General features: G+C 35.9%; 1 protein-coding gene across 2 annotated transcripts in view; it reads right to left on the bottom strand.

Annotated features, from left to right (window-relative positions):
- Nucleotides 1-16,524, bottom strand: part of LOC120423640 (uncharacterized) — a 106,981-nt gene that overhangs the window by 52,505 nt on the left and 37,952 nt on the right. For both annotated transcript variants that reach the window (XR_005606263.2, XM_039587514.2), the window contains one exon: nucleotides 1,002-1,053. Coding sequence is in view for 1 of the 2 variants with exons in the window: in XM_039587514.2 (XP_039443448.1) it covers nucleotides 1,002-1,053 (52 nt within the window). In the remaining variant the exon portion in view is untranslated. The remainder of the gene's footprint in view (nucleotides 1-1,001; nucleotides 1,054-16,524) is intronic.

The following is a 16,524-nucleotide window of genomic DNA, read 5'->3' as shown; positions in this document are numbered from 1 at the left end:
TCGTGGATGTTGAGAGTTTTGCAGCCCGATAGAATGTTGCAATCCGGCGGGAAGTACATAGTAAAAGCTCTGCTGGTATGTTGCATGGAGAATGTTTTTTCCCCTTGAAACTCTTAACTTTTTTCGTGGAACTCTGGAATGTGACTTAACTGTTTGTCTGAGTGTGTTGAAGAAGTGAGAGCTGGGTCGCTATATTTATTTTGAAATAAGGAAAAACAATATCAAATGTGAGGAAGACCACAACCACCTACAGGTGGAACAAGTAACTTTTTTATCAATTGACCGTTAGATAAAGACTACCCACAGAGTGTTGCTGCCGTTGTTCAACGACGGTCACCACCCAACAGCAACGTCCGTTGGTAATCGGACGCACATTGTATTCTCCTCTTGGTGCGGGTAATTAGCGTGCCGCCGTTACGGACAGGTCCACCAGCCACCGCGTATGGTGATGAGTGAGTACGACGCGTCAAGCTCTTTTTTTGTTGCCCATCCCTCATCAACACCCGTCATCACACCTCTCTCTCCTGTGATGACGGCAAAATTGCGTCCGGCCCAAATCCCCCCTAGTTGTAACCACGGTTGGTCGTCTAATTATTTATGCTGAAGCACACAAAAATTTATTAGCTTTTATCATTATGAACGTCGTTGTTGGGGCTGCTGGAGAAAGGGTATGACCGACCAGGCACCAAATTGATGGGCTTTCGGACGACCTCCTGTACACTCTCTTGGCACGCTATAGAAATCGGTGCGTTTTTTTTTTGTATGCTCTATGTTGTAACTGCACAAGGGTGATTGAAGTACGCCACCTATGCGTTCCCGGAAATGATTTGACCACCGGCCGTCACCGCTGCAGCGTAATCAGCTTGGCCGCTTTTCGAAAGTGCTTCAATTACTAGCCGCTGGTTGGGGAGTTTCGGAGCGCGACTCTTTGATCATTCGGTAAAAATGCGAAACGAATTGACATTTGCACTCGCTGGTCAGCCGCAGTGACACGTACGTACCTTACAAACAGCTGTTCCTGGTTGTTGACGCGCCATGATACGACCGTTGCACCTGGAATGGGAAGGATGGACAAAAGCACAAGTGGATCAGTTTCATTGAAATGGCATAAATTGCAAAAACATACAAATATTGAACATTCAAACACTTGTTAGGACCTTTTTAACCCTCTACAACCCAACCCCGCCTTTAGACGGGCTTCAATTTAAAAATCGCCAAAAATCAATTTTTCAACCAATTTCTGATCTTTAAAGAGCAATGGAAAGAAGAACTCTTAAAATTTTAGAAAATGTATAGGGTTGGAAGTTTTACTTGTGAGCAATTCTCTACCAAAACCGGAAATGGATTTTATTTGTATTTTTTTTATTTGGCTCAAACTTTGTGGGGGCCTTCCATATGACCAAAGAAGCTATTTTGTGTTATTGGTTCACCCATACACTGCCGTTCTACGCATAATTGTCCCATGTTCAAAAAAGTGCAACTGAGATAAACGCGATTGAAATTTTTCGACCGATTTCTGTGTTTCTACGCATAATTGTCCCGTGGGTTCCTGATCGCCCTACGTGTCCCTAATCGCCCCAGTTAGCATTTTATCACCCTTATTTGTGATTCTCTTGCTATACAAAAGGTAAACAAGACGTAATGCCTAGTAAAACTAATGATTCCGTGTAAGAAAATACTTGGTGGGACAATTATGCGTAGAAGTTTAACGATGGGACAAACAGACTTGATGTTGTTTTTGATGAGTTTCCGAACAAAGTACCAGATTTTATGTGTTTTTCTTAAAGTACACATCAAACTAATCTTAAAAATGTCATAAAGTCAAAATCGTCCAAAACTGACATGGGACAATTATGCGTAGAACGGCAGTACAAGTCTCCATACAATTTTGGCAGCTGTCCATACAAAAAAGGTACGTAAATATTAGAAAATCTGTAACTTTTGAAAGAATTTTCTGATCAATTTGGTGTCTACGGCAAAGTTGTAGGTATCGTTGAGGACTATTGAGAAAAAAATAGGTACACGGAAAAAAAATCCCGATTTTTTTATTAACTTTTTATTCACAAAAACTCAATTTCCCAAAATATGTATTTTTTGATTTTCGAGATTTTTAGATATCTTGACTTTTTTTTTGATAAGGTCCTATAAACAAATGTAAACATTGAGTGTATCCCGCTTACTCCGATGGACTTTGACATAAGGTGTGAAAGGGATACACTCAATGTTTACATTTGTTTATAGGACCTTATCAAAAAAAAGTCAAGATATGTTTTAGGGGACAAAAATCCGCAACTTTTGAGCCATAGAGAAGTATGGTCAAAAAATCTGCCGCCGAGTTATGATTTTTTGAAAAAATATTGATTTTTGAAAAAATCAAAATTTCGTTTAAAACAAAATTCGACCTAATTTTTTTTTTATGTAAAATAAGCTTACCCCGACAAAATTCGTCTTGTCTTGTTTTTCCGTTTCTTGACGTTTTTAGCTTGACGTTTTTAGTCTTGATAAAGGGGGCTCCGTTTTCAAGATATAGCCACCAAAAGTTCAATTTAAGGAAAATTTTGAACATTTTTTTTTTTCGAAAAGATCGGAAAATTTCACGAATGTTTCATGTTTTAACATTGAAAATCGGACCATTAGTTGCAGAGATATCGACATTAGAAAATGGTGGGTTTTTGGGTAATACTTAGAAAATTTCCGGTTCCGGTGGTTTAGTGGTTAGCGTGGTAGCCTCCAAACCCCAGTATGGCCTGGGTTCAATCCCAGACGGACCCGGTGGCATTTTTCGAGACGAGATTTGCCTGACCACGCCTTCTATCGGATGGGGAAGTAAAACGTCGGTCCATTAGCGTAAAAGAGGTTTTGAGTGACTCACCACACATAACCTTCGGACGCCTAGAAATGAGCAGAAACTTGCAACAGAGCCCACAAAAGACCCGGGGGTCGTTAAAGTGGATTGCTTTGCTTTGCTTAGAAAATTTCAATTTTCCTGTTTCTTTTTCTTTAAGCCGCTGTATCTCAGCAACCAGAGGTCCAATTTTCAATGTCTCTTAGACAATTTTATAGTAAATTTTCTAAACTTTTCAAAAAATAAAAAATATCAAGCTTCCCTGCACCGTGCGGTACCGGCCGATTTCGAAGAGAATTGCTCAAAGGTCACCGTTTTGGAGTTATAGTCAATTTTAGGTTATAATTTTCGGAAATTTTTCGTTGCATTTCGTTTGGAACATTTTTCGTTATTTTTAATTATAATTATTTATGGAAAGCCACCTCAGAAAAACATGTTTGAAAAGCTGAAAATTCTGATGATAACAATAATATCATAATTTAAAAAAAAATGATCTAAAATATGAAATGAGTGAAATAATCAAAAAGTTGAGCTTGACCGCGTCACGTAGCCCAGTGGTAACGCTTCCGCCTCGTAAGCGGTAGATCGGGGTTCAAATCCCGGCTCGGCCCAACACAACTGGTGATCTTTTCCCTTCTGGAATCGATTGCTTAGTAAAGGGAAGGTAGTGTATCGTCACAAACTGGACCTTATCATGACCCTTAGGGAGGCGACCTATGGAATGTTAACATTAACCTTAACATGTATAATCTAATCTAATCTAATCAGACCCTAGCGCAGCCAATCTTTCGAAGGGATCCTGGAGAGTGCCTTAGGTTAGATGACGCCTAGCACTCTTCTTGTCATTTATTAACATTTGTAGTGCGCCATTGCATTAGAATGCATTGAAACATCACAAACGTTAAAGCGGCCAGGCCTACTGCGTAAAGCCGTATCGCAGAGATGACTCGTAATTGGGTTGAGTTTGAGCACTGAGTGTTCGAACAACAACACAATTCTGAATCGACAGGGGAGGAAGAAGCGTGGGGACACACCACCATACGCTCCGAGATTTGGCTGTATTCGTTGGGAGCACCATGCTAAGAAGGTTTGGTACTCCGGGACCCTTTGGGATGGGACATTGTATTTCCACGAATGCCCTGGACTCTATTTGCCGTGGTTATAGCGCCACAACTCGCTCTGAATGTTAACATTAACCTTAACATGTTAACATTAAGTTGAGAATGAAATTGCCACTGAATCCGCTTTGTAAATGCCGGCCCCGATACTCTTCAAGGATGTTCCCCTCAGGAACAGGGAAAGATTTACTTTACTTGATTTAAATATTTCGATTTTTATTTATTGGAAAAGATCAGAAACAGAGTTCCCAAATGAACCGGTTAGGCTAGGTTCACCTATAAACTTGGTTCGGCTTAAGCCTCCCTTTGTGGTTCAATCCTGGTTCAGTGAACCATGAACCATGGCTTAAGCCAGGCTAACCAGGCTAATGAAAACCATAGGAATAATGCACTGTGTAACAAATCTTATAGTGTAGCAATGTTACAAATTAACATTCATTACACCGTAACATTACACCGTAACATTCGTTACACCGTAATATGGTTACATCGTAACATTGTTACACCGTAGTATGATTACACCGTAACATTGTTGCACCACAACATTCGTTACACCGTTACATTCGTGACACCGTAACATTCGTTACACCGTAACATTCGTTAAACCGTAACATTGTTACACCGCAACATTCATTACACCGTAACATTGTTACACCGTAATATGGTTACACCGTAACATTGTTACACCGCAACATTCATTATACCGTTACATTCGTTACACTGTAACATCGTTACACTGTAACATCGTTACACCGCAACATTCGTTACACCGTAGTTTGGTTACATCGTAACATGGTTACACCGCAACATTCGTTGCATCGTAGCATTCATTACACCGTGACACTGTTACGGTGTAACACTGTTACGGTGTAACACTGTTACGGTGTAACACTGTTACGGTGTAACACTGTTACGGTGTAACACTGTTACGGTGTAACACTGTTACGGTGTAACACTGTTACGGTGTAACACTGTTACGGTGTAACACTGTTACGGTGTAACACTGTTACGGTGTAACACTGTTACGGTGTAACACTGTTACGGTGTAACACTGTTACGGTGTAACACTGTTACGGTGTAACACTGTTACGGTGTAACACTGTTACGGTGTAACACTGTTACGGTGTAACACTGTTACGGTGTAACACTGTTACGGTGTAACACTGTTACGGTGTAACACTGTTACGGTGTAACACTGTTACGGTGTAACACTGTTACGGTGTAACACTGTTACGGTGTAACACTGTTACGGTGTAACACTGTTACGGTGTAACACTGTTACGGTGTAACACTGTTACGGTGTAACACTGTTACGGTGTAACACTGTTACGGTGTAACAATGTTACGGTGTAACAAAGCTTGCCGTTTAGCCTAACATTCTTTGATCAGGTTCAAGCCTGGTTCAAGCCAATGGTTCATTTTGGCTAGCCTCGCCTGGTTTGAACCAAATGAACCATGGCTCACGGCACTCAGTGAGCCTGAGCCGACGATGCTTGCCGACGTGTGGTGTGAACCTGAACCAGAAAAATGAACCTAGCCTAGCCGATGGCTTAGGCTCGTGGGAACACTGTCAGAAAATTTCACAAAAGTTTCATTTTTAAACATTGAAAAAACGAACCAATAGTTTTCAAGATATCGTCAGTTGAAAATTACAGGTGGGGTGAATCCTAGAAAAACTAATTTTCTTTGATTTGAATTTTTGTGAAAAATTTTGTTTAAAATGTCTTGAGTTTCTCCAACATATTTTTTATTTGGAGGTGCTTTTTTTTAGAATGCAAAAAATGAAAAGAAATCGAAAATATATACCCAAAAGCGACTATAACTTGATAACGGTACTATAACTTGACTATAACTTGATAATTTTTGTGAGAACTTTTGTTTAAAATGTCTTGAGCTTCTCCAACATATTTTTTATTTGGAGGTGCTTTTTTTTAGAATGCAAAAAATGAAAAGAAATCGAAAATATATACCCAAAAGCGACTATAACTTGATAACGGTACATTTAATAACAAAAAAATGAAGAGTACACTTCGTTTGCAAATTATATTCTGTTATTTTTTTTGTTGTTGATCACAGTTTGATATTGATTTACAGATCAGAAGATCGTGTATTTCTGTCTTATTTACACGATTTAAGTATGTGATAATGATAGTACACATTGTTTCGGTTCTGCATTACATGAAAATCAAGAACCCTTGATCGCGATCCACTCGTTCAGCAAACACAGTGTACACAGAAAAAAATAATGTAAATTTGGAAGCTGTAATTTTGGGAGGTTGAATATTACCTCTTTTATGATGTAATTTTACCTCAATTTAGACTGAAAAAGTGGCATTATACCAGAAAAGTGGTAAAATTACACATTTCCAGAGGTAAAATTACACCTTTTTTCTGACATAAAAGATGTACCCCTTCCCAGAGGTAATATTACCATGATTTTTTTTTCTGTGTAACACATCAAAAGTACAAAGTATAATAACACATCTGAACGGGACGATTCCCACTCCCGAGTTTGCTCCACACAGAATATGCAAAATCTACAAGCTAATAACACTCCCAGCATTAATTAGCCGTTACATGCACCGACTAAGCAGTACACTTGTAAATCATCATCGCGCGCGTTGATGGGATACCATGCAAATCACACCTTCTGATTAGTCTGGCGTGGCGGCGGCACCATCGCCATTAAGGCGGGGTGTGTGTGATGATCGAACAACGCGCTCGCTGGAGAACCAACTGTTGCGCTTCCCATATTCATTCATGACCCCCCGACGAACACGTCGCAGCACAACACAACACACGTGTGTGCCATTCTCGGTACACGAAAGTGCAATAGCAACAACAACAAATATCTTGCAATTGCCCTTCGTCGACGACTGCGTTGGCTGAGCTGGATGGTTTCATTGAAGAGCAGACTCAGCTCTCGAACTCAACTCTCGTGTGATGCTCAAGAATCCGCACATGTGCTCACGATTTCACACTTTGTCTTTAGTGTTGCTGCTTCTGCACTGCGAGCTGCTTTCAGAACAGTGCTGGATGAAACAGTCGGTACTATAGTTATGAACGAATTTTCTTCAATGAATTGTGCTGAAGTGCTGCTTCATTGATCTCTTAATTCACAAATAGGACTTGTAGTGAAACTTGCAGGTGTACATTTTACGTGTCCTTCAACTCTTTATCATCTCTCCTAGTTTATGAATGAAACGTAGTATCTCCTTACACCAGCTTCCTTTCTGTCTCGATAATTTTGCACCAGAATGCTCCATCATCTGGCATCCCACCATCGTCGTCCTCTCCACGTCCTTTCCACTCTTCGCGAGCTGGGCACGCCATTTCATTAATGAATTAATTATGACGATTCTGGTCCACGGCATCGCTCGCCAGTAATTCTTTCTTTTTTTTCGGAGCCGGCTGCTACCATTCTGGTAATGGCTCCGCTGTCTCATGAAGGAATCCCGCGACGAGTTTCACTTTCAGCTCGGGAGCACATTTACTTCTTTCATTCATCTCTCTGCCTCGCCCGTCCAAACATCGTCATTACGATTTCCCTGCTTCGGGATGCTTGGCCAGAGAGCCTCTTATGGCGGACACATGTTGCATCTGTGCAGACCTTGGCTATGAATGGAATATGCTGAACAAGTGCTATATTATTATGGAACCTTTTTTTCTTATTTTTTGCCGCTTCTGCTGCTGCTTCGATCAATGAAACGAAAATTGGTCAAGCTATAGCTATAGCTGTTTGTCTAGCCGGCTGCTGCTGGTTGAGCCACAGGAAGGATGATCTATCTCGATGCCCTTCGAAAGAGTTATTGATGTCCTTTAGAAAGCGCACGAAGGACGGTACCGCAAACGTTGTAATTATTAATTGAAATTTAATTGCATGTGCATTACTGCAGTGTACTATTTCATTAATCCGATTACTTTAGAAAAGTGTTTTTCTTTAAGTCAAATCCTGTATTTTAACACGTTTTCAAATTTATAATTTGTGGGATGCACCTAAAAAATCCATTTTTTTTTATAAAATGTTATACAAGGCTCTAAGAAACTATCAGACCAACTTTCAAAGTCTTAAAATAAAATTGTTGAGAGCACTTCGAAAATATTTTTGAAATGGACGTAAATAGACAACATTTTTAAAATCCAAAATATTTTTTTTCGTTACCTGAAACAACCCCTAATAAATGGCCATAATTTGAAAACGGTGCAATTTATCAAAATAATTGTACAATACATTTCGTTTGCATATAAGTAGGGTTAGTGAAATTTCACGATTTGGCGGACAACGTGAAATCCGCGAAATTTGGCTTTTTTCGCGAAATCCCGTGATATTCTATGTTTGTGTGAAACTGTAAAGATTGTTCTCAAAATATTTTATCAAACTCAAATAGGAATAAAAATAATCTTAAGAACAACTGTAGAATTAAGCGAGTGAATACCCTTGTTCAATTTTTAATATAGGGTCAGTGAATTTTGACGATACCGCGGACGGTGTGAAATGCTTAAAATTCATCAATTTTCTCAAATCATTTTTTTCAGATTTGATCATAATAAATATTTCAGCTATAAAGACTATTTAATAAAATTTTATTAGTTTTCAATTGAAAAGCTTGAATTGAACCATTTGAAGAATTTTTCAGATTTTTCAGTTTTTTAAGAAACTAACTAAATTAAGTAATATTTTCATTCGGTGTATTAAAACTTTTATTACTATTTTATTTGAAAGGTATAACTTCAAAAGAAATTAAAAGAATCAAGCTTTGTTTTGCTCAAAATAAAATGAAGAGTATTTTTTATCTTTGAAATCACCTTTTAAAAACATTTCAGATTTTTTTTCTGAGTCCCGTTTAATTTTAACGCTATTTGACCCAAATAGGGCGAATGATTTCCGTGAAAGTTAAAAAATACCACCTTTTTTTGCTTTCTGTTCTTCTTTTGAATACAAATTTTGATTTCGTTACAAATTATATTATTTTTGTCTATTGATTATAAATGTACCTAGTTTTTGAAAAGAGAGATGAAAACCTTTATTACATTATTTTGAATGGGTTGAATGTCGCAGAAAATTCAAACTATTTTACTCATTTTGGCTGGACAAGATTGTTAAATCTTGCTTTGATGTATCTTGCTTAAAATGTAAACTGATAAAGCAGTAGCAATTCAGTGAAAAGTTGTTTGCTTTATTAGTAGAATATTAAAAAGGCAGTTCAATAAATGAGAATACGCATGACCTAAATTTTGTTTCAAAATATAAATAGAGCCCATCCATTAACAAGATGGAAACCTTTTTTGAAAATTAGGAGATTTTTTTTGTGTCACGTTTAGTCAATTTAGTGAAGATTTTTTTAGTTTATTGAAGAATTATATATAATTAAGCATTAAGAGTAGTTTCTGTGATTTAAACATAAGATTCTCAGAGTTATTTTAACATTTTTCATGTTCCGCGAAATATGCGTGAAATTTGGTGTTTTGAAACCTAAAGTCCCCATGAAATTCCCTATTTTCGAGTGTGAAAAATCACTAAGCCTACATATAAGGGTTTGCACTTAAAAATGATTTTTAGATTTTTTTGAGTTTATTCGCAATATTTTGAAAAATGAGTATTGACCTATAACTTTGTTGAAACGATCAGAAAATTTCATCAAAAGATAATGATTTTTGAATGATGCAAAATGCGTACTTTAGTTATAGAGAAGATCCTTACAATGTTCTACACAAATAAACAAAAGTGGATATTGGAACTGTACAAAAACATGCAAAAATAACTCTTTTCAGAATACCACTAGTTAGGGTATCTTTATCGGCTATAAAATAATTTTTAAATATGTTAGCAAGCGTTATGTCTTGAACCTGTTCCACAAGCTTTGCTGAAATAGTCATGTTTTCAGAACAAATCCAGTCAATAACGTCTCAAACTAGTTTAAAAAATCGACTTTTAAGATTTATTTGTGTAACTGCTAGTTTAGAACGTTTCAAAACGTTTCATTTTCCTGAATAATCTTTCAATTTTAAAAAATCTAATAAAAGTTCATTTAAAACCTTTTCTATTTAATTAAAGCCTTCCCATTTCACTTCTAAATAAAATTTCAAAAGTATATTGAAATTTGCAAAACTAGTTAAAAACAGGTCTCAAATTTATTTTGCAAAATGAGACTTGTATTAGTATTCCGCATAATGTGTCTCCACGCCAAGTTCAAGAGTTGCTTGAAGTCAAAAATCAACCTCCAGCACAGCACTTACAAAGTAAAGGCGGTCAATCTCTACACACCGACAAAACTGAACAACCACAACGCTGAGTTTGCAGGCTAGGGTGTCCAATTTTATGCCAGTATTCTTAATTGCTAGATTACTTTTTCAAAACAACCAATGCGCCATGGGTTTCCTATGTACATAGGACCTTTAGAAAAAGTAAGCGAGATTTGATAACTTCTGGAGCAACATTTGAAAAGGGCGCATAAGCATTTTGACAGCTAGGACTATTTTGCAAATTCCGAGCCAACAGGTTACTATTAAACAAAACCCGCACCGTTAGAAGGTTGCTGGGAAGGCCAGCTATTGTTTAACACATCGAGTTTTACGAAAAAGTTACCTGTTGTCTCGGAATTTGCAAAATAGTTCTAGCTGTCAAAATGCTTATCCGCCCTTTTCTCGTGTTGCTCCAGACTTGACGTGAAAAACTCGATTTTTTCAACACTCATCGTATTTATCAAACTCTGTAAACCTCGTTGGATAAATGAAAGAATATAGCTGGAAAAAAAACTTCATTTCAAAACATCATTTCAAAAACTACTTTTCTGTCATAATTTCATCGTTTGAATTTACTCTTATTACGCCACAAATCAAGGATTAGTTTTCAGTTTGAGGCCATTTCCCCAAAATACAGGCCACTCTAGTACAGGCGACGCAAGTGACTGTGCTTATAACATTAGGACACACACCGACACACACACACTCTAAGCCGGCTCAGACTGAGTCAGTTAGTCAGGGCCCGGACCAAATGACATTGAAGTTGCGGTGTACGAACATTCACCACGCAAATCAACAAATCGTAACGAGTTTGGGCTGTTGCTGCTGCTCGTGATCACTCATGGGCGAAACTTGGAGGGCAGGGTCGGGAGTGCTTGAAGGGGTGAAGAGCTTGAGCTTGAGCTATAGACACTTGATCTTCATAGCCGAATGGGGAAACCCATGAAGAATTGGTGGTACAAACTTGGTATATTATGTTTGGTAACATTTTGTTTAACTAATAAATGAAAGATATTACGTACAATGTTCAACGTGATAACGAATCTAAGTGAAAAGCGTGTGTTACGTAATTTGTTGACAGTCCTCAAAACGATTGCCCAGAGGGCAAGAAAGTGCACACATCTGTACAGAATAGATTATACAACTTAAAGCCAAAACGAAATAAAAAAAAACCCCGCTGAAGAGAAACGCTTGCCAAAAATTTATTTGCAATTTTATGAGCTAATGTCCCAGCCAAAAACACAATCGACGGCTACCGAACTGACGGACTGACTTCGAGTTGACCGGCAAATTTAACGCAAGCGCAAGCACAAACTAAACCAAACGTTTGCACATTCGACTTTATTTATGGCTCGTTAAATTTGCCATTTATTTTGATCTCGACGCGTCCATCGCTGGCCACCGTTTGTTGGAGCGGTAATTTTCGGCAGTTTTTGCTTGTTTTTTTTTTCGAAAGTTCAAGGAGATTTCAAACTGGATATTGGTACTACGATTAGGACTAGTGCAATAAAAATCAAGTTTAAACTTGTGTTGGATGATTAGACATTAGATTTGAAAGTCACTTAAATATTGAGTTGATTTTTGTTATTAATAATTATGTTAGAAAACAAAACAGCTGATTCAAGCTCCTTCAGCAGATGGTCGTGCACCAACGTCAGAGCCAAGATCATGACATACGTACAAATTAACCTCCCATTCAGCAGTGATAACCTTTGACAAACAATTTACTGTGATAACAAGTCACACAGCTGACACGATGGTTACGGTTACGTGACTCAAAACAGTAACATCAATCCGGATTGTCTGGGCATATTCGGGAACACAGACAGAAAGTCTAAAGTGTTTTTATTGCTGATTGCATTCGCGTGTGACCTTTTTTTGGGGTATTCTAGAATGAATGAAATTACGATTGATTCTAGAACAGCTGGAGTGCGGTGGTGATAAGAACTTTAAAAGGCAGACTGGGGTTTCGATTTGGTAATGTTGTGAAATTCGATTATTTTTCTATTCATTGTTTGCAACTTTGTAAATAATTGATAAGAATTTCACCATCTTGCGAAATGACATATTTGTCTAAGTTACGTCCTCTCCTGAAAAATGCCTCCTAAAAATCAGAAAAAGTTAATAAGGATGCATTTCCTATTTTGTGTATGCTTATTTTTAAAAAAATTCAATAATTTTTAAAACTTGTTCTTAGAGGACCTTTTTGCGCAAAAAAATACTTGTATCTGTTTTCAAAAAATCAAATTAAAAATTCCACTGTTTTTTTTCTCCTTTCTTGATCTTGAATAGACAAATCGTAACAAATTTTAGTTTATTTTTACTCAAAATTCACATTCATCAAATTCATTTTTGATAAAGATTATAGAGTTAAACATCGAATGATTCTTATTAAAATACTTAGTTGTTAAGATAATCATGAAACAAATTGTTTCAATTACATATTACACTTATATTGGATAGTTTGTTTTAATTGACAGTTAAAAAAAATGTGTTGAAACATTGTTTATTGATAACTTTGGAATGTTTACAGCTTAAAACGTTAAAAAAGAAGCCAATTCAATTTATTTTCACAAGGACTGTTCATAGTTTAGGTCGATTTCACAAAAAATGGCCTTAAAGTTTGTATGTAGTTTTTTTATGACCAAATAAGAAATTATTAATTCGTCCATACAAGTCTCCAGAACCAGGGCCGTATCTAAGGGGGGTGTTATGGGTGTTCAACACCCCCCATGGAAAAAAATGGCTTACATCCCTAACGCCCCGACAAAGACACGGCCCGAAGGGACGCCATTTTTTATGACTATCAAAATTTGACACCCAGAGAAAAACTTCACTCTCACTAGATACGCCATCAAGTGAAAACTCAACTCTCAGTAAATACGCCCTCATAAAAACAATTGACGCTAAGAAAAAACTCCACTTTCACAAAACACGCCCTTCTAAAAATATTTAAAATAACTATGTTCGTTGACGCCAACAGAAAAACTAAACTCTTACTCAATACGCCCTCATGAAAATATTTGCAAAAAAAAACTGATCGTTGATGCCTTGAAAAAACCCAACTTTCATTAAATACGCCCCAAGAAAATTTAAAAAAAAAAACTTTGATCGTTGACGCCTTGAGAAAAACTCTACTTGCACTAAATACGCCCTAAAGAAAATATAGTAAAAAAACTTTGATTGTTGACGCTTTGAGAAATACTAAAGTCTCGCTTAATACACCTTCATAAAAATAATTAAAAAAAAACTTTGATCGCTGACGCCTTGAAAAAACTCAACTTTCACTAAATACGCCCTCAACAAAATATTTAAAAAAAATCTTTTATAATTGACGCCTTGAAAATAAACTCAACTTGTACTAAATACCCCCTCTAGAAAATATAAAAAAAAGTTTTGATCGCTGACGCCTTGAAAAAAAAACTAAACTCTCGCTTAATACGCCTTCAATAAAATTATTTAAAACAAACTTTGATCGTTGACGCCTTGAAAAAAAATTCAACTGTCACTAAATACACCCTCAAGAAAATTAAAAAACTAAACTCTAGCTTAATACGCCTTCATTAAAATTATTTAAAAAAAAACTTTGATCGTTGACGCCTTAAAAAAAAACTTTCACTAAATACACCCTCAAGAAATTATTATAAAAAAAAAATTGATCGTTGACGGCTTGGGAATGATTCAACTGTCACTAAATACGCCCTCAAGAAAATATTAAAAAAAAAATTGATCGTTGACGGCTTGGGAAAGATTCAACTGTCACTAAATACGCCCTCTAGAAAATATAAAAAAAAGTTTTGATCGCTGAAGCCTTGAAAAAAAAACTAAACTCTAGCTTAATACGCCTTCATTAAAATTATTTAAAAAAAACTTTGATCGTTGACGCCTTGAAAAAAAAACTTTCACTAAATACGCCCTCAAGAAATTATTATAAAAAAAAATTTGATCGTTGACGGCTTGGGAAAGATTCAACTGTCACTAAATACGCCCTCAAGAAAATATTAAAACAAAAATTTGATCGTTGACGGCTTGGGAAAGATTCAACTGTCACTAAATACGCCCTCAAGAAAATATAAAAAAAAGTTTTGATCGCTGAAGCCTTGAAAAAAAAACTAAACTCTAGCTTAATACGCCTTCATTAAAATTATTTAAAAAAAACTTTGATCGTTGACGCCTTGAAAAAAAAACTTTCACTAAATACGCCCTCAAGAAATTATTATAAAAAAAAATTTGATCGTTGACGGCTTGGGAAAGATTCAACTGTCACTAAATACGCCCTCAAGAAAATATTAAAAAAAAATTTGATCGTTGACGGCTTGGGAAAGATTCAACTGTCACTAAATACGCCCTCAAGAAAATATAAAAAAAAGTTTTGATTGCTGAAGCCTTGAAAAAAAAAACTAAACTCTCGCTTAATACGCCTTCATTAAAATTATTTAAAAAAAACTTTGATCGTTGACGGCTTGAAAAAAAATTCAACTGTCACTAAATACGCCCTCAAGAAAATTAAAAAACTAAACTCTCGCTTAATACGCCTTCATAAAAATTATTTAAAAAAAACTTTGAATCGTTGACGCCTTGAAATAAAAACTTTCACTAAAAACGCCCTCAATAAATTATTATAAAAAGAACTTTGATCGTTGACGCCTTGCAAAAAAAAAACTTCCACTAAATACACCCTCAAGAAAATATAAAAAAAAAAATTTGATCGTTGACGGCTTGGGAAAGATTCAACTGTCACTTAATACGCCCTCAAGAAAATATAAAAAAAGCTTTGATCGCTGACGCCTTGAAAAAAAAAAACTAAACTCTCGCTTAATACGCCTTCATAAAAATTATTAAAAAAAACTTCGATCGTTGACGCCTTGAAAAAAAAACTAATCTCTCGCTTAATACGCCTTTATTAAAATTATTTAAAAAAAAACCTTGATCGTTGACGGCTTGAAAAAAATTTAACTGTCACAAAATACGCCCTCAAGAAAATACAAAAAAAAAGCTTTGATCGCTGACGCCTTGAAAAAAAAAACTTAACTCTCCTTAATACGCCTTCATAAAAATTATTAAAAAAAAAAACTTTGATCGTTGACGCCATGAAAAAAAAACTTTCATTAAATTCGCCCTCAATAAATTATTTAAAAAGAAACATTGATTGTTAACGGCTTGAAAAAAAATCAACTGTCACTAAATACGCCCCCAAAAAATTAAAAAAAAAACTTTGATTGCTGACGCCGTGAAAAAAAAAAACTAATTTCTCGCTTAATACGCCTACATAAAAATTATTTAAAAAAAAACTTTGATCGTTGACGCCTTGAAAAAACTAAAAATTAGCTTAATACTCCCTCATAAAAATCTCGAAAAATCGAAATCGCGGTACAAATTCGAAATCTACATTTTCTGATCCTGCTGAAATTTGGCTAAACTGTTTATCATATCGAAACATGCAAACATCTTCTATTTTTGGCACTGCCCCAAAGTTTTGAGATTTTCGCCAGTTAAAAAAAAAAACATTGTCAAATATTTTGGAAAAAATGATAGAGCAATATTCGACTGCAATTTTTAAAAGAAACTTGACGCTGATTCAATTCAGCGTCATCATTTTGATTAAAATCAAACTAGCAGCATTTTGAGCAATTAGAATAAATGATGCAGGGATGGATGTAGGTAAATTCTGCTACTTTAAGCTTATAAATTTGAAATTCTCAAGAGATATCAACTTGTCCTAACAAGTAATGTTTGATTCGAATAAAAAATTTGACGACGCCATATAATTCAGCGTTTCTTAAAAAAAAGCAGTCGATTTTTGCTTTTTTGTATCCAAGACTAGGCCATTTAAAAACTAATTTGAAAAAAAAAGAAAATCGTAAAACTTTGGGGCGGTGCCAAAAAGAAGGGATTTTGCATGTTTCGATAGGATAAACAGCTCCGCTAAATTTTAGGCATGTTCAGAAAAAGTCAATTTCGAGTGGTGTTCCGCTTCGTGAAATGGCCTCGTAAGCAATTGTATAGGCAGCTGTCAAACTTCTATGGAAACTTGTACGGACAAATCAATGTTTTTTTTGACGATATTATCTTTTTTATCTACAAACTGTTCTCTGAAATGTGATTGATTCGAAAATGTATAAAAATGTTATTGTGTGATATGACGAGGATTGAAAAAAAAGTTGTTGGTTGGTATGTTACATTTGACAAGAAAAAAAAATATCCGTCAGCTTTGATGTTTGTGTTCTTTCAAAGAAAGTTAGAAATCTGGTATGTTTGGTACGAAAACTTTTTGTTGATTTTGATTTTCCAAAAACTTTATGAGCTAATATGTTTAGT

This window comes from Culex pipiens, chromosome 2 (genome assembly GCF_016801865.2).
Source record: "Culex pipiens pallens isolate TS chromosome 2, TS_CPP_V2, whole genome shotgun sequence".
Classification (NCBI taxonomy): Eukaryota; Metazoa; Arthropoda; class Insecta; order Diptera; family Culicidae; genus Culex; species Culex pipiens.
Note: the sequence above shows the minus strand (reverse complement) of the source record. Positions and strands in the feature narration are given on the sequence as shown.